This window comes from Natator depressus, chromosome 8, assembly GCF_965152275.1.
Source record: "Natator depressus isolate rNatDep1 chromosome 8, rNatDep2.hap1, whole genome shotgun sequence".
Lineage (NCBI taxonomy): Eukaryota > Metazoa > Chordata > Testudines > Cheloniidae > Natator > Natator depressus.
The window spans coordinates 6726515-6751016 of record NC_134241.1 but is presented as its reverse complement, the minus strand read 5'-3'; the positions used below and the strand labels follow the sequence as shown (position 1 = coordinate 6751016).

At 54.1% G+C, this 24502-nt stretch overlaps 1 protein-coding gene across 1 annotated transcript; it reads left to right on the top strand.

Moving 5' to 3' along the window:
* Nucleotides 1–3541: 3541 nt before the first annotated feature.
* NDST1 (N-deacetylase and N-sulfotransferase 1) lies at nt 3542–23230 on the top strand. The gene is made up of 14 exons (XM_074960292.1): nt 3542–4090; nt 7315–7797; nt 8295–8382; nt 9555–9709; nt 12602–12787; nt 13519–13647; nt 14246–14428; nt 15163–15259; nt 15706–15829; nt 16663–16837; nt 17375–17545; nt 20266–20375; nt 22608–22710; nt 23058–23230. The coding sequence occupies exons 1-14, from the start codon at nt 3581–3583 to the stop codon at nt 23175–23177; spliced, it is 2634 nt and encodes an 877-aa protein (XP_074816393.1). The 5' UTR covers nt 3542–3580; the 3' UTR covers nt 23178–23230.
* The last annotated feature ends 1272 nt before the right edge of the window (nt 23231–24502 follow it).

The window sequence follows — 24502 nt, the reverse complement described above, 5'->3', positions numbered from 1 at the left end:
AAACTCATCCTGCCTAACTTCAACCTCCCCACCCTGGTCACGATAGCTCTGATGATGTTTGGGCTCCTGCCCTGCTTAGGAGAAATGGTGAAAGGCAGAGTGGAGAGGGACGAAAAACAGGCGGAGGCAGGGGTGGAGTGAAAGACCAATACCATACGTGCTGCGTGAGCAAAGCCTGCCTTCTCCGAACCAGGGTCGTGTACCCCAGCAGCTCTGAACTGCATTGGGAATTCCATCAGTATTCTGAAGTCTTGATCATTGCAACACATTCATTATGAAGGCTGCACAGTGCAGAGAGACCAAGAAAGGGAGTGAGGGCAGGGAGGGGGTGTATAAATGTGAATGGGGAAAGCCACATCTCTCTCTGTATCTAGTTAATTATAATTGGGTAGAGTGGCAAAGGAGTGTCCCTCATTGATTGGGGTGAGGATTCTCCCCTTTTATTTTCTACCAAGTTGGCTCTATTTCTAGTTGCTCTGTTCTGCTGCCAGAGCCAGGAGTGGGTGTTGCTGGTGGGTAGGGTAGAATTCAGTTTATTTTGACATCTCATGACTTGCCAGGGCACCTGTGGCTTCATCAGCTCTTGGGGCTCAGTTCTGGTCTATTTCTGACTCCGGTCTCCTGCGCATGTCACACAGGAAGAGCCAGATTCAGAGGCGATGTGGAAGGCGGTAAAGCTCTGACTCCCTTAGATCGGCCTGTGCCCACTTCCCGATGAGTGAGGAAATCCAGGCTGGTGTCACTGACACGCTGGGAAGCCTGAAGCGGGGATAGGGGTTGCTGTATTTTACATCCGTAGCTCTTTATCCCGCTCCGCTCCTCTCTTCTGGCCCCTTGGCATGTGAGTCCCACTCAGTCCGGCTTGCTGGGCTGAATCCCCCGGTGATGCGTAAGGAAGGGAGGTACGTTCCCCATTGGTAGGTGGATGGGGGTCTCGGGATGTCTGTGCTGCAATCAGGATTTGTTATTGCAGTAGGTGTAGACGTACCCAAGCTAGCTCTGATATAGCTAGATCAAAGCTAGGTTGAGGAACAACAGCAGCGTAATGGACCAGTTGCTCGAGTACGTATCTGGGGTTCTGGGCAGGCAGGGCTGACTTGGGCAGGTGCCGGGGCTTCCCTGCTATTGTTACTCAAGCCACCTTTGGTCTGTGCCTAAACATGCCGAGTCACGCCTCCTGATGCAGTGTCGACATAGCCAAGTCCAGACAGCATCTGGATTAGTGCAATTCGCTTGTGAACGGGGCAGGATGTCAACTCCCCTCTGAATTTGGCCCAGAGGCTGCTGCAGTAGTGGGCCTGTGATCGCCTGGCTCCAGTCAAAGGCAGGAATGACAGGTTTACCAGGCAAAGTCGCAACGTATAATCCCTGTTACTTTTCAGCCACCCAAAACGTAATCCCATTATTTCTCTGGATTATATTTTGAAAGCAACCATTCGCTCACTCAGCGCGGAGTCCTCCACGCCACATCCCAGGCTGCAGAGGGTGTGGAGCCGGCTTCCCGGGAGGTGTCTATGCCCCTTCGGCAGTCCCTGCCAGGGCGGGGGCCCACGGCCTCTGTCTGTCGGCTGCAGGCGTGGGTTGTGTTTGCGAGCGCTGAGGGGATGGGGAGGGGAGCTGGAGGCAGGCAGCGTCCGAGTGATTTACATGGAAGATGGGGTTGTTCAGCCTTTGGAAAAGCCTTCCCTGTAATGCTGGTGACTCATCAGAGTCTATTAATAGCCCGATCCACCTGCTAAGGTGTGAAACCCGAGGAGAGCCACTGACCTAGTTCTCTGTCCTCTCCGGCTGTCTCTGGGCAGGTTTGATCCATGCAGAGCAGGGCCGGGGGCGCCCCGGGGAGCGAGAGATGAGTGCGGTCCGCTGCACGCCGCAGCTAAGCCAGCACAGACGCCGCTTGGCTCGGTAGATCTCTGCCAGATCCTGTGTGATGCTGCGGTCTCGCGCACAGCTGTGGGCGGGCGAGAGAGATGGGCTGAGGCCTTGATGCTTCCTCCCTCTGAGCTGCGGAGTTCCCTGCAGGTGTCTTTCCAAAGTAGACCTTTGAACGCCGAGGCCCTTTCTGCTGCCTGGACGTGAACAATCCTGCCGGCCTCTCCTTCAGGAGACGTGCTCCCACCCTTCTCAAGCACGTGTTCTAGTTCTCAAATAAACCGGGGGGGGGGGGCAGATTCGGCTGTTGGTATAAATTCAGAATAACTCCCTTGGTTTCAGTAGTAGATTTGCCCCAGTGTCAGTGCGATTGGAGCCGGGCCCAGAGTATTGGAAAAGCATTTCTCTGCACTGCACTTTTTTTCTGCATTTTCAGTCATTTATGACTCTTTAAAAATACCTGAACTTTGGGGATCTATATGTAGCTGCTGTGTCAGCCCCTTCATGTGACTCCTCACCTCTCCCAAATTGGAGGCAGGGGGTGGCTAGGGCTGGCTTTGTCTTCCTAGCACCTTGGTGTATTGCTGACCTCAGGCTGTTTGAGGCAATTTTTGTAGGTCACCCAAAATCCTGAAAGACCCAGGCCTGGGCTGAGCTTTTAGGCTGAAATACCATTGGGCTGAGGGCCATTGCAAGGACGAGACACCACGTAGCACTTCCGTGGCAGTGAAGTACTGCAGCTTTGCAGGCCGAGGCTTTGGAAGTGGCATGCAGAGCTGAGAAAATGGGACCAGACTGGTTGTTAAATGGGGGCACGTGTGCATGCTTAAATTGCATTTGACTCTGAATGGATTAAACTGGGAGGAGATTCCCACGCTCTTCTCTTACCGTCTCCTTGCAGCTGGTTGGTAGGTAGGTGGTATTATCCCCATTTCACAGCTGGTGAAACAGAGGGACAATGCAATTGTGACCTGCCCAAAGCCAGACAATGAACCAGCAGCAGAACCGGGATTAAGACCCCAGGAATTCCACATTCGCCTCCATTTGCTCAAACCACTAGACTGTGCTGCCTCTCAGATACACGCACAGACTCCCTGCTCTGTTCCCACAGCTGATGCACCAGCATGTTGGGAGCTTGAAAAGCATTCTGGGTACCGGCATGCAAATGAGCACACGGAGGGATCCGTTAAATGGGATCCACTGTGGCATAAACAGAGGGTTTGGCGCAGCGCAGCCTCCGTGTTTGTAGCACAAGGATCTGAGTGATGCCCCCACAGCATGGACTTCTTAGGCAGCCCCCTCTGTGCGTTCTTTCCAGGATTGCTTGCTTATGCCCCTGTCTCCCACCTCTCTCTCCAGAGCGCCCGGAGCTGCAGCAGAATTGGGCCACCATGAACGGACCCAGGGAGCCGACGTGCCCTTGCACCGCTTGAGAGAAACGCCCGACCCCGAAGAGGCAGTGAGGTCGATGCCAGGACGCTGCTGGTGTTTCTGCTCTGCCAGGGAACTCTGAATGGATTTGCCATGGTGACATGAAAAAGACAGGGGGGATACCCGACTGCCGGCTGGGAGATCCTACACACGCACACGCAGCCTGCTAGTATTTTAATTTATGACTGTGCTTTCCTGTGAAGGGGGTTGAGAGCAGGAGGGGGGGCGGGGTGGGTGTGGGTGGGGAGGAACCTGCAGTGGCTTCTTGGAAGCAAGGATGACCATGCTGGGGAGGCTCCGGAGGGGTTTCCGACAGGTGTCTCCTCAGATGGTGCTGCTCCTGCTCTTTGCCTTCTGCCTGCTCAGTGTTTTCATCTCAGCATATTATTTATATGGGTGGAAGAGGGGCCTGGAGCCCTCTGGGGATGTCCCGGGCCCAGACTGTGACGAACCCAAGATCGCCCCTTCCCGCCTGCTCCCCTTGAAGTCCCTCAAGGTGGCTGATTCATCCCGCACGGACCCCTTGGTGCTGGTGTTCGTGGAAAGCCTGTACTCTCAGCTGGGCCAGGAGATCATTGCCATCTTGGAATCCAGCCGCTTCAAGTACCGGACAGAGATTGCCCCCGGGAAGGGGGACATGCCCACCCTGACCGACAAGGACCGGGGACGCTTCGCGCTCATCATTTATGAGAACATCCTCAAGTATGTGAACTTGGATGCCTGGAACCGCGAGCTCTTGGATAAGTACTGCGTGGAGTACGGAGTCGGGGTTGTCGGCTTCTTCAAGGTATATGGGGGGACGCATCTTGGGGATGGAATGGGCCATCTGGGGAGACAAAAGGCCAACCAGGCTCTCCGTGCAAGGCAGGGTGGCCAGAGACAAGCTCTTTGGGAGGTACCCAGGGTCTGTTTCTGTTCTGGATCCCCTGCCTCGCCGCCACTGGGAATCTCGGCTGGGGTCCCATCGCATTGCTCTGCAGAGACGAGCCACTGAGGTGTAGTCAATCGGTTGGCCATGGGAGGAGTTAGGTCAAGCCCGGCTAAGCTAGGCAGCTGATGGCAGAGCTCTGAGAGAGAGTGTCTGAGTAAAGGGGTGGGTTAAATAGGTGGAGAGGTATATGGAGACCTTCTGACCTTCTTACGATGGTAGAGCGTGGTGACCTGGAATTGACCCATCAAACTATTCCACTAGCAGAAGCTCTCCCCAGGCCTTACTGGGCCCTGGGCATTTGTTGTGTGAGTAACAGACTCCCAGATGATGTGAGATCGTCATGGTTTGCTCACAGGAAGGATCACATGAGCAGCAGGCCACTCCAGCGTGCGCTCCGGGCATGCTCCATGGGGACTGCTGCTTTGTTTTAAGTGTCTCCCTCAGGGGCCTAATAAACCCAGGGCTGTGCTTCCAATTGGTGCCAAGTGCGGATTTACAGACACTCCCCCCCCCCCCCCCCCCGTGCGGGGATGAGGATACACTGCTGCCGTCTTCTCTAGCTCTGCTGGTGACAGCAGGGGGAGATCGGCTGGTCCCTGGGAGCTGTCTGTCTGTTTCTGAGCAGAGCTGGAAGAGGTGTCTCCTTTTGGTCTGCAAGGGGGGTCCCGTACCAAGGACAGGTGCAAAGAGTTAGCTGGGTCTCTCCTGTGATCCTTTGAGTTTTGGAGAACAATCCCTCACGCTTGCTTTCTGTCTCTTTGGATTTCAGTCAGCTTGGGCAGTGGTGGGGAACTTGGCCTTCCCAGTAGAAGGGATGTGCTGTTTCCTTCCGTTCCAGACATTTGGGAAGCACAGCAGGGTTCCCTGGTGGGAAAGTGGCACTGGGAACCCTTTTCTGTTCACACCAAGCTCCGGTTCTGTGGTGCCTCTGATTTCGTGCTCTTCTGTTTGGAACTAGGATTTCCCAGCTTCAGGCAGTGGGGGGAGCTGGACCTGCTGGAGCAAACTGGGCAGAGTCCAGCCACTTGGACTGAATTTCAAGACATAATAAATCCCTGTGGGTGCAAATATGTGAGCAGACAGAGAACCCAGCCCTCTGCTGCTGGGAACAAGAGGAGCCTCATTGAAGCTAATGCAGATACACCTCGCGTGACCAGACAGCAATTGTGAAAAATCGGGACGGGGTGAGGGGAATAGGTGCCTATATAAGACAAAACCCTGAATATCGTGACTGTCCCTATAACTTTGGGTCATCTGGTCACTCTGGATTCACCTGTTTACACTAGAGAGAATTTGGCCCAGAATTGACCCCCAGAAGGTCATAAATAAGTAGCTGATGAGACACTTTCTAAGCAGTGACCCCTGAGATGTAGAGACCTGCACCTGCGAGTGCGGTAAAGCCCCCAGGCCCTTTGGCTAAGCCATTGCTGGCCAGAGGAGAGGAACAGGAGCCAACGCTAGACAGTGTATTCAGCCTCAGGGCCAGCGGTAGAGGAAACCCCTTCTGCCTATTAAACCAATAGGCTAAATATAAAATACTAGCCCCAGGGGCTGCTGGCCTGCGTCCACCGGCGCAGCTGTTTTGGGAAGACTGTGCGGTGCCGGGAGCGCAGGCGGGATGCAGGCTGGCTGGGCCCACCCGTGGAGTGAGGCCATCAGCGTTCCAGATGTGCTCCCCGCCCGTGAGGGGACTGTCCAGACCCTCGCCAGAGAAATCCGCTCCCCTCACACGCCTAGCGGCCTCCTTTCGACCCCACCGCCCCTTCGATCGAGGAGCCTTCCTCTGAGGAGCAGCGGGGGCCGCTGTTGAGTGGGATGAGATGGGCGCCCCCACACCCTAGCAGCAAGGCATGCCCCTTTGTAGCACTTCCAGCCTGTGCTGTCCAAGGACGCCAGGGTTGGGACACAAACTAGCCCTGCCTGCCCAGCTGGGCAGAGACGCCTCTGGAGCAGCCTTTCAGGCACGCAGCTCTCGGTTTCAATTAGCAGCTTGTTTGCAGATGGATGGGCTCTAGTCCCCGTGTGGGTGTGAACGGTGTGGAACCGGCTGCAGGGCTGAGCCGTCCCCAGTGTTCGCATTCCCCAGATTGGACTGTCCAGGAACTCGGCGAGTCGTGCTCTGTAACTTGCTGACTCGTGCGCTCTAACGCTCGCGCTGGAAAACTCCCCGGCCGAGATCGCGGCGCGGAAACGTCTGCTGAATCTGTGGGGTTTATCAAACACCTTGTCCCGCAGTTCTGCTACCGGTTTCTAATTATCTGCAGCTCAGTGTGTCTGACGAGCCAATAGGCTCCTTTTTAGCCTCTGAAATGGGATCCTATTTGGGATCCTCCATCCAAATAGAGAGCGCTAAAACATGGCAAGTGATGGAAGCTTAAATGTCAGCAACTGATGGGACGTGTCTGTGCAACAGCCCTCCCCCTGGAAGTCTTCTCTCTGCTCAGAACAGTGGTATGTGTGCAGGGGTCACAGTCCAGCAGGCCTGGGAGGTGCAGGGCGCAGCAGGAAGGGAGCTCTCAGTTTTAGGGGTAAGATCAACACTCTAGGTTTGGTGCCCCAGCTGCGTGAAAGGCCGTGTTGGCCGTGGTGCCTTATTGCAGGAGCGCAGCGGGGAATGAAGACTGCAGAATTCCCATGTGGCTGGTGGGGGACAGGCCAGCTCCCTCTTTTGCAGAAGAGGGGATGGCACTTGCTGTGTAGCGTGTGGCTGCTACTGGGCTCAGAGCCTGAGTGTGTGAATCCAGGGGGTTCCCCAAGTGCTCCTTCTCAGGGGGTTGCTGGGAAGCAGCTTGTGATGTGCTGCCTTTCCTGCTTCCCCAGGTTGTGTTCCTTCAGCTTGTCCCGCCCGCCCCCTCTGGATCCGACCAAACCGGTCCCCCACCCACCCTGCACTGCTGCCTCTACCTGTCCAGGTGATGCAGTCTGGGCACGACTCGCTTCTGAGCACTGAGGTGGCCTGGATCAGCCAGAGGGGAGCGTGGGGGAACAGCACCCAGGGTGCTGCAAGGGAGGCATGGGGAATGCCCCTCCCCCTTCCTCTGATGCCTTTCTCATTCAGTCCATGGGCTCTCCCCTGGCAGGCCAACGAGAACAGCTTGCTGAGTGCTCAGCTGAAGGGCTTCCCACTCTTTCTCCACTCCAACCTCGGGCTGAAGGACTGCAGCATCAACCCCAAATCCCCGCTCCTGTACATCACGCGCCCCAGCGAGGTGGAGAAGGGCCTGCTTCCAGGAGAGGACTGGACTGTCTTCCAGTCCAACCATTCCACCTACGAGCCGGTGCTCCTGGCCAAGACCAAGTCAGCAGAGTCCATCCCGCACATGAGTGTCGACGCCGCGCTGCACACCACCGTGGTGCAGGACCTGGGCCTGCACGACGGCATCCAGAGAGTGCTCTTCGGGAACAACCTTAACTTCTGGCTGCACAAGCTGGTCTTTGTGGATGCCGTCTCCTTCCTGACCAGCAAGAGGCTCTCCCTTCCCCTCGACCGCTACCTCCTGGTGGACATAGATGACATCTTCGTGGGCAAGGAGGGCACTCGCATGAAGGTCGAAGACGTAAAGGTACCGCTGTCCCAGCTCAGCCAGGCAGTGCTGGGGGGGGGCGGGGGCGGATTCTGATGTGACTAGAGATCCCTGGCCTTAGTGCACTTGGGCACAGATCCCATTGTGCACGGAGCAAGGGCTGGGGCTGCGTCTGGGACGCTGGTGCACGGAGCAAGGGCTGGGGCTGCGTCTGGGACGCTGGTGCACGGAGCAAGGGCTGGGGCTGCGTCTGGGACGCTGGTGCACGGAGCAAGGGCTGGGGCTGCGTCTGGGACGCTGGGCCACAGATCGTGCACCTAGTGAACGGACGTGGAGGTTCTAGTGCCCTGAGAGCATCAGCTGGGGGTGTGAACCGTTCCGCAGGCTTGCTGTTCTAGAGTACACGAAGCAGAAGTCACACGCGTGACTCCCGACCCCCGTGCGCCGAGCGGGAGCGCACGGCAGTGCCGAAGGTGCGGGTTACTGCCTGATGATGTGTGTCGGGTACCAGTCATGTCTCTCTCTCCCCGCCACAGGCTCTGTTTGACACTCAGAATGAGCTGCGCACCCACATCCCCAACTTCACCTTCAACCTGGGCTACTCAGGGAAATTCTTCCACACAGGTGAGGCAGGGCAGCTTTGCCTCCATAGACCCTTGCTGTCCCTCTCGGTTGCTGAGCTGCAGCATCTATCCTGCACAGCTTAAAAACCCCTCCACCCCCAGACGTCCGGGACCACGGAGATGGCAGCTCTAGAAGAGCTCAGCTGACAACGCCCCTTCCCAGAGCTCTCTCTGCCTGAGAGACGCGGGCCTCTGCAGTGTTGTATCATGGCAGGAGCTTGAAAGAAGGGGGCCCTGCCCCTTTAGTCTCTCCTCTGGAAAACCAAACGAGCAGAACTCGGTGCATTAGCTGGCAAAGGCGTTTGCTGGGTTTGGCCAATCAGAGTCCCTAGGGCTGCTCTGGCGTTGTCGAGCCGTAGATGGCAGAGTACTTCCCACCGTTAGCCCCATTTCACAGGCAGAGAGAGAGAGCAAGTACCTTGGCCAGTGGCAGGGTTAGAAGCCAGGCCCTACCGGCTGGGCTCGGGCTCTCTTCCCTTCCTGGTACTTCTGGCATGTCTCTCGCTGAGGTTACAAGCCATGTGAGTGCAGTCGCAGAGTCACCACGTTCAGCAGTAGTTTGCCCATTCCCCCGGGCAGCGTGCAATGGGGTACGATGCCAGGTGAATGTGAAACCTAAACAGACGCTTAGATAGACGCTCGAACCTGTTCACAATAATCCGTCTTCAGTACCGTAACAATACGGGGCTGATCCATCTTGGGGACTGGGGATTTGTGCTCCGCTCTGGTGGCTCATGCCATCGCCAGAGCCCATCTGGGATGGGCTCAGGACCTTCCGAGCCACTGGGTGACTGAAGAGCCAGATTTCTCCCTGCTCTCACAGAGGCAGGGCGAGCGAAGGTTGCTAAGCACCAAATGCACCTTTGGTCACTGCAAAGATAACGATCCGCTCCAGAATGACAACAGTGCCCTGGGGGTTCCCGCGTGGCTGCTCCTTTCCACCGGCCCCGCAGGGGTCCGAGCGGCAGCAGAGAGCACATGTGGGGCAGTGTAAGGTCCCTTCTCTGAGCTTTTCGCTGCCTGCTGGATTTCACTACGGCAGTCTCAGAGCACCCCCCTTTGCAATCCCGTACCCCACCTGAGCCGCGCATTCAAGCTCTTGCGTGAGCCGGGCTTGAGTTCTTTGGCTTTAGCGCGGCGGGGCTGCGGCTGATGATGGTCTGGCCCCGACAGGCACAGATGCTGAAGACGAAGGAGACGACCTGTTGCTGTCTTACGTGAAGGAGTTCTGGTGGTTCCCCCACATGTGGAGTCACATGCAGCCTCACCTCTTCCACAACCAGTCGGTGCTAGCAGAGCAAATGACCATGAACAAGAAATTCGCTGTCGTGAGTAAGATGCCAGCTGGCGGGTGCTTAGCCATGGGGGATGCTTGCTGGGCTGGGGAGTTAAAGATGGCATCTCAACCCCCCCGGTCTCGTGTCTCTCCTCCTGCCTTCTCAGAGTGAGCTCATTCTGTGGGGAGCATGGTAACGAGCAGGAGGAAGGACATTGCATAAGAGCAGCAGGAGTTGCTACGTCATCTCTCTCCTCTCCAGTTTTCACTCCCTGTCCTCCCCCTTCCCCTCATCCTGCTGTCTGTATCTGTGCAGTGAAATCTCATGAGGACCTCCCAGCCCTGAATCCTCTGGAACCTCTTTAAAAGATCCTCAAGTGTCTTTGAATAAAGTTTTGTTTGACCTTTAGTTCTCCATCTCCTACCAGGCAATGCAGTTTAACTGGCTCCCTAGGCGGGATGCTAAGACAGGTTTCCTCGTACTTCTCGATCTGTCTGCTCCTGCATTAGAGGCTGTGGAGCAGCAGGGAGAGACTAAAAAGATTAGGTCAAAGACGATCTGAAACGTGAGTGGCATCAAGAAGGCTGCCCCTGTGTTGCTGTTCATCCCCTCCCTCACAAGAACAAGGCATATCCACTTTAAAAAAAAAAAAAAAAAAAGGGCAATAAACTTAAAACAGAGAGAGTTTTTTAACCCCATACATAACTATCCTGTGGCAGAGAGTTCCACAGGTGCTTACTTAAGCCTAGGGACTTGTCTGCACACAAGTTGTACTACTTTAACTATGCCAATATAGTGACACCCCTACAAACCCTGTGCCAGTGTGGACGCACTTATACTGATATAAAGGGGCATTATACCGATATAGCTAAATTCCAGGAAATAAGCCATACTGCCTGGTGTAAGCACTTTTATACTGGTGTAACTGCATCTACAGTAGGGGTTGTACAGTATAACTATTGTGGGTAAACCCCCCCATCCCTCTCCCCCGCACACACCTGAAATAATGATACCGATATGAAACTGTGTGCCGACCACGGCTGTGTCCACGCGATGGACGCTACGGTGGTGCAGCTGCATTGCTGTAGCGCCAGAGCGTAGATGCTTCCTACAGCGGTGGAAGGGGTTTTTCCTTCCCTGCAGTAAATCCACCCCCTCAAGAGGCAGCTGAGGGCAGAATTCTTCCGTTGCCCTCGCTGTGCCCACAGCGGGGGTTAGGTCGACCTAACCGTGTCGCACAAGGCTGACGTTGTTCCCACCCCTGTGCGAGGTAGTTCGGTGGATCTAAGTGTTAAGTATAGCCCTGGCCCGGGGCTAAGGCAAAGGGCTTGTCTTCACTAGAGCTTTCACTGGAGTTAATCAACTGGAGGCAGCTACCACGTTGGCAAAGGCTACTCGGGACCCACCCCAAATGTTTGTTCCAGACTACAAACACTGGTGCTTGATTGCCTGGAGCAAATGTGTGGAGAGTGTCCAGAGTTCCTAATCCAGCGTGTTTGCCTGTTCACTGGATGTAGCGAACACGTCTAGACATCTAGTCTAGGGCCTTGTCTTCCCTAGGCGGGAGGATACGCTCTTACCTTGAGGGCACTAACACCAGGTACAAGCCTAGTGAAGACAAGTGGTCAGGTGAGTTAGTCTTTATCTTGACCTGGGAGCCTGGGGTTTACCTCGACCTGCTAATTCATATGAAAACTACAACCTGCCAGGCCTTCGCTAGGCTTTTACCTTGTGTTTAGTTAACGCGATTTAGCAAGACACCTGTTTTCCATCTGCAGAGGCTAGCAGAATTAAGAGCTGATGACTCAGGTTACATGAATAATAAGGTACCCAAGGTGGTATGAGCTGGGAAAGGCCTGTCTGTACATCCTCAGGTTTCAGGACACCAGCCAGCTACTAAGGGTACCTCTACGCAGCAAAAAGGGTGAGCTAACTTGGGTTGAAATGGTGGCGAAGATATAGCAGCTCAGCTTTTAACTTGGGTTAGCAGCTTGACTTCGAGCCTACGGAGGAGCCAGCAATAGCCAGGTGTGCTCTGGGTATTTTACGTCTTCCTCTGGAGCATCTGGCTTACTGGCCACTGTCTCAGACAGGATACCGGGCTAGATGGACCATGGGTCTGATCCACCCTGGTAGTGCCTGTGTTTGGAGAGAACTTCTGCAGCCTATAAAAACATCAACACCCTTTTGTGTTCGTGGAGGGAGGCGGGTGGTGAGAAGCGACAAATAACATTTGATGTGGGGAGTTAATATCCCCCCCCCCCAAAGGGTTCTAAAGTTTCCAGTGGCCCATTCTGTTAATGCACTAGCCTTTTCACTTCTGGCGTTCTGGATCCGAACTAAGGCTGATCACACTGGTTCTGATAAGGTAACTAGCAAACCACCTCTCATTCCCCAGCTGAACCCGAACTGAACCTTGTGCCAAAACCGGGCTGGGACCCAAAGGGTTCAGCTAAGCACTGTGTTCTCGCCAACCAAATGGGAGCTTTGCCTGTCATTGTTCCAGGCCAGCTTGGATTGTAAATGCGATGACTCGGCACCCCCAGCCTGGGGGATACTTGTCGCATTGCTCCGTGTGGCCCAGCCGACAGGCTTGGAATAGCAGGGCATGACTGAGGTGCATCGGCAGGGTCATGTACAGTCGGACTGTGCAGTGCCTCCCTGCAGCGCACCTGGCTCTAACTGGGGCTGGCTCGCCCCTTCATGGATACTCACCTCCACCATCACGGACAAAGCAAGGAACTCAGTGGACCATGCTCTCTGGGAGCTAGAATTGAGAATTCTGCCCCTCGTCCTTGCTAACCCAACCCTATTAAAGCAAAACCTCGGAGCGATGTATCTGTCCGTCGAAGAGCTCCACTAGAGTTAGGTTTCCGCTGGGTCGTTTGTAGCTCACCGATTCTGTAGCTTAGCGCAGTCACCTTCTCTTTCCTGTCCCTTCAGGAGCATGGCATCCCCACCGACATGGGGTACGCCGTGGCACCCCACCACTCCGGCGTGTACCCTGTCCACGTGCAGTTATATGAAGCATGGAAGCAGGTTTGGGCGATCAAAGTCACGAGCACGGAGGAGTATCCCCATCTGAAACCAGCCCGCTACCGACGGGGCTTTGTCCACAATGGGATCATGGTAGGTGAAACGGGGCGTTGGGCCCCCTCCCTGCCCTAAACCTCCCACAATCAGCTAGGTTGCCAGCACGGCTGGCTCAGAGGGTTCCCGCTAAGACATGGAACTCTACACCAGTAGCTCACTGGTTTGAACGTTGCCCAGCAGTGACGCTCAGCTGGGCGCATCTCTCTGGGCGGCATGAAATGGAATCGCTGCATTTCAGCCCCAGTCTAATCTCCACTGTCGCAAACCACTCCCTCCACCGCAGTTTCAGCACAGAGGCCGGTGCAGGTGGATTTGGCTGGGTGGGCTAAATGGACCGGTTTGGCACTGTGACTCAGTCAGCAGGAGGAACAAGACCCACCTCTGCAGTACGGGTCCCCAGCATCCTGCCGGGTGTGGCAGCTTTGCTACAGAGCCGCCCTTTCGTTCAGGAGATCATGGTAATGATTTCCCAGCATCCCTGGAAGATCTAGGGGTATCAGATCCCAAAAGACGAAGATTTCCCCCCCTGGAAATATGTGCGCGTGTGGGGTTCAGAGGTCAGGAGAATTTCCCCCTCCCCAAAGGGAGCAGGAGCAGCCCAGCTCCGTCCCTTGTGAGTAGAAGAATCTCGTCGGGGTGGGTTCCCAGGTGATGTTGAGGCCAGTGCTAATACCTGACAAGTTGATACCGTCAGATCTTCCCTTAGTTTGGCATGGTGAGGAAGGAGCACCGGATTCCTTCCTGCTCTGACTCCTTTCTGCCCCCAGGTACTCCCGCGGCAGACCTGTGGCTTGTTCACGCACACCATCTTCTATAACGAATACCCTGGCGGCTCCAGTGAACTGGACAAGATCATCAATGGAGGGGAGCTGTTCCTGACTGTGCTACTTAACCCTGTGAGTGCTCTGCAGAGATTGGAAGGGCCCCTTGGCGCGCACGGGCCTGTCCCCTCGGCTGAGGTAGATGAGTTTCCCTGTGATGGCCAGGGGCTCTCAGCCTGTGGTCGAGGAGGATGGGCAGGGCCTCCTCCAAGGGCCTAGTATGTTGGCCCTTGAATTGGACTGGCCACAGAGACACTCCTGGTCTCAAAAGTGAGAGTCAGAGACCAGACAAAGAGTCCCAGTCTCCTGCGTGGCTTTTCCTCCCCAAACTGGGGGGCTCAGGTCCATCTGTAACTGACCCCGCTTGGGCTGGCAGCAGGGTCTGACCCCGGGACGTTCAGCACTAAAAGCATGAAATGCTGCTCCTTGACTAAGGCTGGTAGCTGTGATGTGAAGCAGCCACGAGAGGAGGACAGAGACCCTTGCTCTCCTAATGGGTGTGTTACGTGTCCGGGGTCCCGCGACTTTAACATCGGCCTCGGTCCCCGTTTGTTCCTCCCAGTTCAGAGCTGGGCCCGGGTCTCCCCAGTGTCGAGAGCAAAGTAAAGTTGTCCTGAGATGGACTCAGAGCACTGACTAACTCCTGTCCTGTCCTCTTGCTCCTCCGTTGCAGATCAGTATCTTCATGACCCACCTGTCCAATTACGGCAATGACCGCCTGGGCTTGTACACCTTCAGACACCTGGTCCGCTTCCTCGACTCCTGGACCAACCTGAAGCTGCAGACGCTGCCGCCCATGCAGCTGGCGCAGAAATACTTCCAGATCTTCTCCGCGGAGAAGGATCCACTGTGGCAGGTACAGAGGCTCCGCTGTCAGGCTGGCTGGCTTGAATGGGGGACAGGAGGCTCAGGACTACCAGGGAATTGAGGACCGCACCAGGGGCAAAGAGGCCTGGATTTAGTTCTGTTGTGAGTGAATTTGGCTCTCTTGAAAGCGAGCAGCCAGTCAGCTAGGCACAGTGCGTGCGATGCCGAGTGCGAGGTTCTGCTCCCCCACTGCCTTCCTCCTAAGTGAGAATCCATGCCAGAGTGGACAACACACCGAGTCCTGCTCCCGACCATATCCCTGCCCCAGGGCTCACATGAGTGCAGAAAAGGGCATGTGATAGTAACACTCAGATTCTGCATAGCACAGATCTGTATCTGTGGAGCTCAAAGCTTGTTACAAAGGAGGGTAAGTTTCATTAACCCCATTTTACAGCAGGGAAACTGAGGCACAGAGCAGGGCTGTCACTTGGCCAAGGTCACCCAGCAGGCCAGTGGCAGAGATGGGAGTAGAGGCCAGAAGTCCTGACTCCTAGTCCAGTGCTCTACCTGCTGGACAACCTTTGCCTGCTGTAGGGGGGTTCAGCTCTGTGCTGACCTTCCAGCAGCCTCTAGCTCTCCCTCCTCATTACAACCTTGGCACGCATCATCAACGAGAACAGGTAGTCTTCACTGTATTTATTAAAGGCCTATGGGGCATCGAGGCCTCTTCTCCCAGCCGCCCCCAGGTTGCACTTCCTTGATCCTCTTCCTCCGGTGTTTCAGGATCCCTGTGAGGACAAGCGGCATAAGGACATTTGGTCCAAAGAAAAGACATGTGACCGGTTCCCAAAGCTTCTCATCATTGGACCTCAGAAAACAGGTACTCCAGTTCCCCTCCATCGAGCTGCGCAGCACAGAACCAGTGACGCCGACGCAGCCGATCCCAGCGCGCGCATCTCCGCTTCGGCTGTGCTATTGCACCGGTTCTGCCATTTCTCTTTATGCGGGGGATTGTCTGGTTCTCCATCCGGCGGCCAGCAGGTGCCTCCCTGCATTCTGCCTACCCGCCTGTTGGCCTTGGAGGACTGGGCAGGTCTGAGCTGGTGCTGTTCCTCTGGTTGGGTCCGAGAACCTCCATCTCTTCCTTGGAGGACGGCAAAGCCTACCTATGCCGGGCTGGAGCGGGAACCTGAACTGGGTGCTCCGAACGGCCATGCATGGGGCAGCCTGTGGCAAAGAGGGGAGGGAATGTTGTCTGGTTCGCTAAGGCGCAGGGTGGTCACTGCTGTGCCTCCAACCTCAGCTCTGCTTCCTTTCTGTTTAAAGGGACGACAGCCCTCTACCTGTTCCTGGGGATGCACCCGGACCTGAGCAGTAACTACCCCAGCTCGGAGACTTTTGAGGAGATCCAGTTCTTTAACGGACACAATTATCACAAGGGCATTGACTGGTAGGCCTTCTTTCATGCTACCCCGCGCCGGGGTCCCGGGTATACTGGGGGTGGGGGAAGCTGCAAGCTTAGCGAAGAGCTGTGCGTGGGGTTTGCCATGTGGCTCCAGCTCATGGGACCAACATGTCAGGGCAGGAGTCCAAAATTCCCCTAGCAGACTGTCCGTTGCCACTAGACACCCATTCAGCCAAGCAGCCCCTGGGCTCAGTAAGGTGACTAGATGCTGAGCAAAGGAAGTGCCTGTCTAGATCCATCTGCAGAGCATCTTAATAAACACACCCGTTACCCATGTGGACTGGGCCTGCTACCGGCACGTACTCGAACCTCCGCCCTCTTCTGAGTCGTGCCGTGGCCACTGAGTTCTTTATATTGTGATGGAAGAGGGAGGGCCCGGTGCCAAGATATCATCTCAGAGGGCAGCCTCACTGCGTTTCATCGACGTACCCCTTCCAGGGAGCCCTCGTTCCATTGTGGGAGGCTCCGAGCTGCACTTGGCAGGGGGCTGATCTACACATGTACAGTAGAGCCCCAGGTCCGGGTCACAGCACACTTGTCCCCTGAACCCGTTCCATCGCTGTTCCAATCTGTAGTGTAGACAGGACCTTCCCCAGGTGCGGAGCCAGAGCCCTAGACTGGTGGTGGTCAGACATGAGGTGGCTGTTCAGGGCAGCTGCGGGGGGTGATCGGTAGCATGTGCTGGATCCTGAATATAGAATGCCTGATATACAATAGTCTGGCTCCATTGTCTCCAGGGCAGGGGGCCAGGTGTATTTCTCTGTCGCCCTCCCCGAGTGCCCTCTCTTCCCCCACCTCATGCAGTGACCTCTCTGCAGGTACATGGAATTCTTCCCCATCCCCTCCAACACCACCTCTGACTTCTACTTTGAGAAGAGCGCCAATTACTTTGACTCAGAAGTGGCCCCCAGGCGGGCGGCCGCGCTGCTCTCCAAGGCCAAGGTCATCACCATCCTCATCAACCCTGCAGACCGGGCCTACTCCTGGTACCAGGTCAGCTGCTTGGCTGTCGCTGCCTCTTCACAAGGCGGCTCCTTATGCTCCCGCTTGGGGCTGACTTGGGCGGGGGCGCGGCGCTGCGCGGCAATGAACGGAAAATCTGCTGTCCCGCGCTGGGTAGGGCGCGCTCTGTGCTGTCCTGCGGGGTGGCCGCGGGTTGGCAGCCATGGCAGGGGCCCTGGCTTGCACCGGAGGAGATGGGCGTCCTCAGGCCGATTTCCGAGGGAGAGGTGATCCAGTGGTCTGTTAAGTTAGGTGTGGGGTGGGGTAAACAGTTACCCTGGGGGCCGGGACACTTCCCCGGGGAAGGGAAAGAGCCTTACAGAACAGGGTGTGGTGTGTGCAGCGTATCCCCCGGTTCTGTGCGAAGCAGCAAGCTAGACGCTGGGAGCCCAGTGACTGCACTGGGGCTCAGAAACCTCCCAGGAGCTCACACGCAGCGTTGGACTCAGATCCTGGTAACGCTGGCCAGACCCACTGGGGTTTTGTCATGCTGCCTGAGAAACTAAACCAGTTTGCTGCTGTCAACAGCACCAGCGAGCTCACGATGATCCAGTCGCTCTGAAATACACCTTCCACGAGGTGATCACAGCTGGGCCTGAGACTTCTCAGAAGCTCCGGACACTACAGAACCGCTGCCTCGTACCGGGCTGGTACGCCACCCACATTGAGCGCTGGCTGAACGGCTATCATGCCAACCAGGTAGGAAGGACAAAACCGCTGGGCCGTGTTCTCATCGCAAACCGCGGTGCTGAGAGCACTCCCTCTGTGGGGGGAGACAGCAGTGCTGCACCGTTTGGGCATAGAATCCCATTGTCAAAGCGCTACTGTGGGATTCATGGAGCATGTGCCATTTTCCTCTTGCATAACATCCTCTCTATACCCAGCCCTGGTTAGGGCAAGCTGTGATCAGGAACTCAGCGTAACAGGACGCCTTTGGGACCTGTGACTGTTTATGACCCAGAGCGCACAGCCATCCTCTTCGCCCAACTCCCAGTTTCCGTGGTGGTTTCACAGATCATGGGGATGGAGTTGGCATGGAATGTATTAGTCTCCTCTCCTCTCATATCCACTGCATTGGAGCAGGGGGTGTGTGTCTTCGCACGAGTGTGCAGAGAGGTGTCAACCCATCAGACACACATCTGGCTCCAGGAGCTCGGCCTTCAGTCCCACTTTTGAGCTCTCAGACACTCAGAAAGGGATTAAAAGACTAGAAGTATGTCACAGAAAAGTTTCAGAGTAGCAGCCATGTTAGTCTGTATTTGCAAAAAGAAAAGGAGTACGTGTTCCACCTTAGAGACTAACAAATTTATTTGAGCATAAGCTTTCGTGAGCTACAGCTGAATGCATCCGATGAAGAGAGCTGTAGCTCACGAAAGCTTATGCTCAAATAAATTTCTTAGTCTCTAAGGTGCCCCAACTACTCCTTTTCTTGTCACAGAAAAGGGATTTCTGAAACTTGTCCAGACCAGGAAGGAACCAGTCAGTGTGGTCATGGGAGGGTGATTATTATGTACCACTGGTGGGCTATTATGCCAGGCTGCTGAGTGTGTGCTGTATGCTATGCCAAACAAATTGCAGGGCTCCTTTTTAAAGAGCTTATAACCAAAGGGCATAGAGAGTACAACACAATACAGAAGAAATACACAGCAGACTGTATGGTGTTGAAAGTTTTATGGGACTGTTTCATGTCCTTGAATGCCCTTCAGACACTTTCTAGCTGTGACTGCAGCATCAAAGTGCATGACAAAAATAACACAAGCTCTGTATTTCATAGCGCTCTCTGCAGCGGATTTATACCTTGTGATCGGGCCGCTCTCGGTGTAGTTACAGCACACTGGTCACCATACCGTCTGTGCACTGCATACAAGAGTTAGTCTCGGCATGGAAAGGATGTGTTGCTAGATTTTTTTTTGAAACTGTGGCACATGCAGCTGTGTGCACACAACCGTACACTTGATGTGCCCGTGCAAACGGCGGATTTGTGCATGCAGATGGCTAGTTGGGCATCTAAATGACCATGTGTGTGCACATTTTATGCTCTTAACTTGGACATCTGCAGTTGTAAATGTGCAGTTCTGTGCACGTAAGTGTGAGAATTTGGGACAGATTTTGGTTCACTGTTGGTGGGGTTGTGGCCCCGATGTCTCTGTTCTTCAGAGAAAAGCGACTTGCCTGAAAGTCACTGTGGTTGAAAGAGCTCATGCAGGTTTGTGCCTTGCATCATGCTCTAAAGGAGGAAAGCCATGAATTCCTCCTGCAGCAGGGAGTTCTGTAGGTGGGCACTCTTCATTGAGTGTGCCTTGTCCTCAGCTGCATCAGTGCTGCTGATGGGGGTGTTCCTGGAGTGGGACAGAGAGAGGGGCCATCTGAGCGGTAGTTCGCTCCTAGCTCACTGAGGGCTCTGAAAGAGAGGACGAGCTGTGAATGGAGAATCAGCGTCGTGCTTGGTGCACTGATGTGACGTGTTTCACCTGCCGCATATTCAGCCATCAGCCGCTTCCGAATGGCTTCTGTGGCCAGGCCAGTGCTGAGGAAAGTGGAGTCAGTTGCAGGGGCGAGAGGAAGGATTGTGTCTAGTGGCTAGGGTGGTAGTCTGGGGCTGGAGAGGCCTGGATTGAATTCTCTGCCCTGCCACAGATGCACCATGTGACCTTGAGCAAATCACTTTGCCTCTCTGTGCTTCAGTTCCCCATCTGTAACGTGTGTGTGTGTGTGTGTGTGGCAGAAATAGCCCTGTCCTACCTGTCAGAGGTGTTGAGGGTAAAGATGGTGGGGTGCTTGGACACTGGGGGGCTATAGAAGTACCTAAGGCAGATTGTAGCAGCCCAGGGCCCAGGACTTTTCAGCTTGGGGGGATATGATAGAGGTCTATAAAATCATGAGTGGGGTGGAGAAAGTGATTAAGGAAAACGTATTTACGTGGTCCCATAATATAAGAATTAGGGGCCACCACATGAAATTAATGGGCAGCAGGTTTAAAACAAATAAAAGGAAGTTCTTCTTCACACAGCGCACAGTCAACCTGTGGAACTCCTTGCCTGAGGAGGTTGTGAAGGCTAGGACTATAACAGGGTTTAAAGGAGAACTGGATAAATTCCTGGAGGTTAAGTCCATTAATGGCTGTTAGCCAGGATGGGTAAGGAATGGTGTCCCTAGCCTCTGTTTGTCAGAGGGTGGAGATGGATGACAGGAGAGAGATCACTTGATCATTACCTGTTAGGTTCACTCCCTCTGGGGCACCTGGCATTGGCCACTGTTGGTAGACAGGATACTGGGCTGGATGGACCTTTGGTCTGACCCAGTATGGCCGTTCTTATGTAAGGCACCTGTCTGTTCTTGGGGGCGAGGACAGATCCAGTTTGAAGCCAGCATGGAGCTGGTACCAGACTAAACCCCCCATTCCCCTTTTATTCTTGCAGATCCTTGTTCTGGATGGCAAGCTGCTCCGAACGGAACCAGCCAAAGTGATGGAAACAGTCCAGAAGTTCCTTGGCGTGACGAACGTCATAGATTACCATAAAACCCTGGCGTGAGTTCTCTTCGTACCCTCCTCTTCCTCCTTCAGCCGGCGTGGCCCTCAGGGCTGCGGCCCCGTCATTCCAAGCGTTGGGCTTTCTCTTCCTTCCCCTGGGGCAGGTCTCCCATCAAGGGAATGGTCTGGTAACGCGAGTGAAGCTGGATTAGCGCCACGGTAGAGGGGAAATCCTGGCCCCACTGACATCAGCAACAAAGCTGCCATTGATTTCAGTGTGGCAACATTTTGCCCCAGGACTCAAAGCCATATTTGCTTGGGACCAGAACCGGCACCTGAGCCTCCTTCCCTTGAGGCTTGGCTGGGTTTTCTGAACACGGTTCCCGAGACACCAGTACCACAGTTTTGTGAGCTCCCTGCCTGCAGGCCAGAAGCTTGCAGCAGAGGAAGGGAGGTCGACACCTGCCTTGCCCAGATGCTGGGCATCCCTTTGCACTTCTTGTTTGTGACCCCGACAGAGGGTCTGTCCTTCTCCGCTTGGCCAGGGCAGTATTTTGCCGTGCTGCATTTCCAGTGCTATGGAAACCACTGTTGGCAAAGGACCATCTGTGCCCACCCGGTCCCATGCGCGAGTTCTAGACACAGCAACTGAGCGGTTCGCTGCCTGCACCAGGGCCAGAAACGGGGCAGGGAGGCGGTGTGGTGTGTCACGCTGAAGTTCCATCTGGCAGCTTTTCTTGTCCTTTCATAGTAAGAAAGGGAGTGCTTGGTAGGGTTATTAGTGACTTTTCCCTCCTCTGCGACTTAGAATTCACAGAATATTCCTCCCCAGCTTATGACCGCTTTTTTTAAAATATACTTTTCTTAGGAGAGCCCTTCATTAAGAGCTTAAGCAATTAAAACATGCCATTAAAACCGTAAGTTACCATGGGCAGTGCTCCTGTAAAAATCTCTACTTAGCCCCAGGCCTGGCTTGCTGTCTACACAGACTGGTGTGTCCTGGAAAGCGCTGTGAAACATTACAAACCAAAGTGCAGTGACGGTCTGCAAGAAGGATGAAGGCGTCCCCATGATGGTTGCCAGAAGCTGGGAATGGGCGACAGGGGATGGATCACTTGATGATGACCTGTTCTGTTCATTCCCTCTGGGGCACCTGGCACTGGCCACTGTCGGAAGACAGGACACTGGGCTAGATGGACCTTTGGTCTGACCCAGTCTGGCCGGTCTTATGCCAGCATCTCACAGAATCCTAGAAATGTAGGGCTGGAAGGGATCTCGAGAGGTCATTTAGGCCAACCCCACACACTGAACCAGCGTACCTAGAGCATCTCCGGCAGGTGTCTGTTCAACCTGTTCTTAGAAACCTCCAATGATGGAGATTCCACACCCTCCCTTGGTGACCTATTCTAGTACTTAACTATCCTTATAGTTAGAAAGTTTTTTTTTAAATATCTAACCCAAATCTCCTATGCTGCAAACTTAGCCGATTACGTCTCTGTGTCCACTGAAGATAGGACAAGAACAGTCATCCAACGTCCTCTGTATAACTACCTTTTACGCGTTTGGAGACTGTCGTCATGTGCCCCTTCAGCCTTCTCTTCTAAAGGCTAAACATGCCCAATTCTTTCAACCTTTCCTCCTAGGTCAGGGTTTCTAACCGTCTTACCATTTTTGTTGCACTCCTCTGGATTCTCTCCAGTTTGTCCACGTCTTTCTTAAAGTGTGGTGCCCAGAATGGGACACTGTATTCCAGTTGAGGCCTCATCCATGCTGAATAGAGCAGGACAATTACCTTCCGTGTCTTACATGTGAAACTCCTATTAATACAGCCCTGAGTGACATCTGCCTTTTTTGCCACAGTATCACACAGGTGACTCGTATTCAATTTGTAACCCACTGTAGCCCCCAGATCCTTTTCAGCAGCACTGCTGCCTAGCCGGTTATTCCCCATTTTGTAGCTGTGCATTTGATTTTTTTTTTCCTTCCTAACTATAGTACTTGTCTTTATTGAATTTCATTTTGTTGATTTGAGACCAGTTCTCCAATTTGTCACAGTCATTTTGAAGTCTGATCCTGGCCTCCACAGTGCTTGCAGCCTCTCCCAGCTTGGTGTCATCTGCATATTCTATAAGCATGCTCTGCACTCCATTATCCACGTCGTCAATGACCACATTGAGGTAGCACCAGACCCATGTCCTGGAGAGCCGTCCATCCCTGAGGATCTTAGAACAAAGCTGTTCCTTGGGCATGTTTTGATAAATGTTACTGACTTCTCTCCTCTTGTTGTAGGTTTGATCCAAAGAAAGGATTCTGGTGCCAACTGCTGGAGGGAGGAAAAACCAAGTGCTTGGGGAAAAGCAAAGGGAGGAAATACCCTGAGATGGATTCAGATGTGAGTAAAGGAAACCTTGCATGATTGCCACTAAATGAGCCTTGCTTTTGCTGTTTTTGCAAAATAGTTTCCCCGCAACAGTAGAACATCTGTGTGTCTCAGCAGAACACAGGAGGGGCGGGGGGTGGAGGGGCGTGTACGTCAGAGTGCGCTAGAAAACTGCATTTACACATGTGAGTCTGGTTTAGTACTGAGCATGGAAGGGAGGGGCTGGTGGGTGGATAGTGAAAAGCTGGTCCGGTTCATATCCGAAGCGCTGGAGCACTCTAATGCATTGACTGCAGCAAGTTCCTGGCACACGCTGACGATTACCATTATTGATGATCTCTGTCCTCTTTCTGTTGCAGTCACGAGCCTTCCTGAGGGATTATTACCGGGACCACAATATAGAGCTTTCCAAGCTGCTGTACAAAATGGGTCAGACGCTGCCAACCTGGCTGCGGGAGGAACTCCAGAACGCTAGGTAGCTGCTGCTATCCTCGCCTTACTGAGCAATAGTGACGCGAGCCCACGAAGAAGATCCCAAATCTAACACCGAGCCAAACAGACAGGAGCGGGAGGGAAAGGCCACCAGGGAAGAGCATTTCTGAGCAATAGTCAGCCAAGATCTTTGAGCGAGAACCCATGTGGTCATCCGTGTGGCGAACGGGAGCAAACTGTCTCTTCTGAGGTCCCTTAAAGTTGAGCGACTGCCTGACTCTGCAAACCCAGGGCAGAGTCCCCAAGAGCTGTTGTCTTCTGAGGTCCCTGTCGCTTCCTGGGTTGTGATGTCACTTCCTGATGAGGGGGGATTCCCCGAAGATTCTCTGCTTCTCCACCCCTGGATGGGGCTAACTTCTCCATGTCTAAGATAGTATTACAGCAACTCTGAGTCTCTCCTCATCAGATAATGGAGCTGAGCACCCTTCCAAGATGTGGACAACTCTTTGCAAAGCTAGCTTGGAGAACAGGAGCACAATGTGCTGTTTGAGGTCAGAGGCACAAAGGGGCCAGCCAGAAGCACCCCCCCAAGTCTGCAATTAAGTTTCAAACAAAACGAAGTGAGACCGCATAAAGGAATGGAGTGCCCTGGGTTCCTGCAAGACCTAGCGCTAAACGCTTGGAGAGGTCTCTGGGTTTTTTAAAGAAGACTTTAAGACTTGGCAATATTTAATTTGTCACCAATGAATTTGCCCCCCCCGCCCCGCCTTTTATTTTATTGTATTTTATTTTGTTGAAGGGTGGGAGCTTGACAGATGACTATCTGTCCCATCTGGCAAGAGTACTGAACTGAGAACTGGTTCCAGAGTGGTTACGAAGTTAAAATATGCACCCTACCCCCCTTCCCGTGTTGCAACATTTTATATACGTGGTGTTTTCTGTGGTAAAAGACTGAGGTTGTCCAGTAGCCTCGTCACTGGAACGTGCTTTGATATACGAGCCAGCAGCTCAGAAGGGGGCAGACATCGGGCAGGGCAGACATTGGACTAACAGCAGCCGAAAGGATTCTGAGCACGTTGGACCCTCTTGGATACTAAAAGCTAAAGTATTTTAATAATTTTGTTCTGTTTTTCTGGTGCCACAAGTTTGTACCTGAGATACTAGGGTTTTATTTTGTCTCATTCACTGTTACACATGAAGGTGGGCAGCCGGTGCGGTTGGCTGGTCTATCTACTGACCAGTGATGGACAATTCTTTTTCTAATGACGGGATAAGTACCTTGCTGCTCCATCTCTGTCTCTCTCTCAGTTCTATGCACTGCCGGTGTTTCAGTATTGAGGTTTCCTGCGAGTTTCTGCCCCCAGCTGTCCCG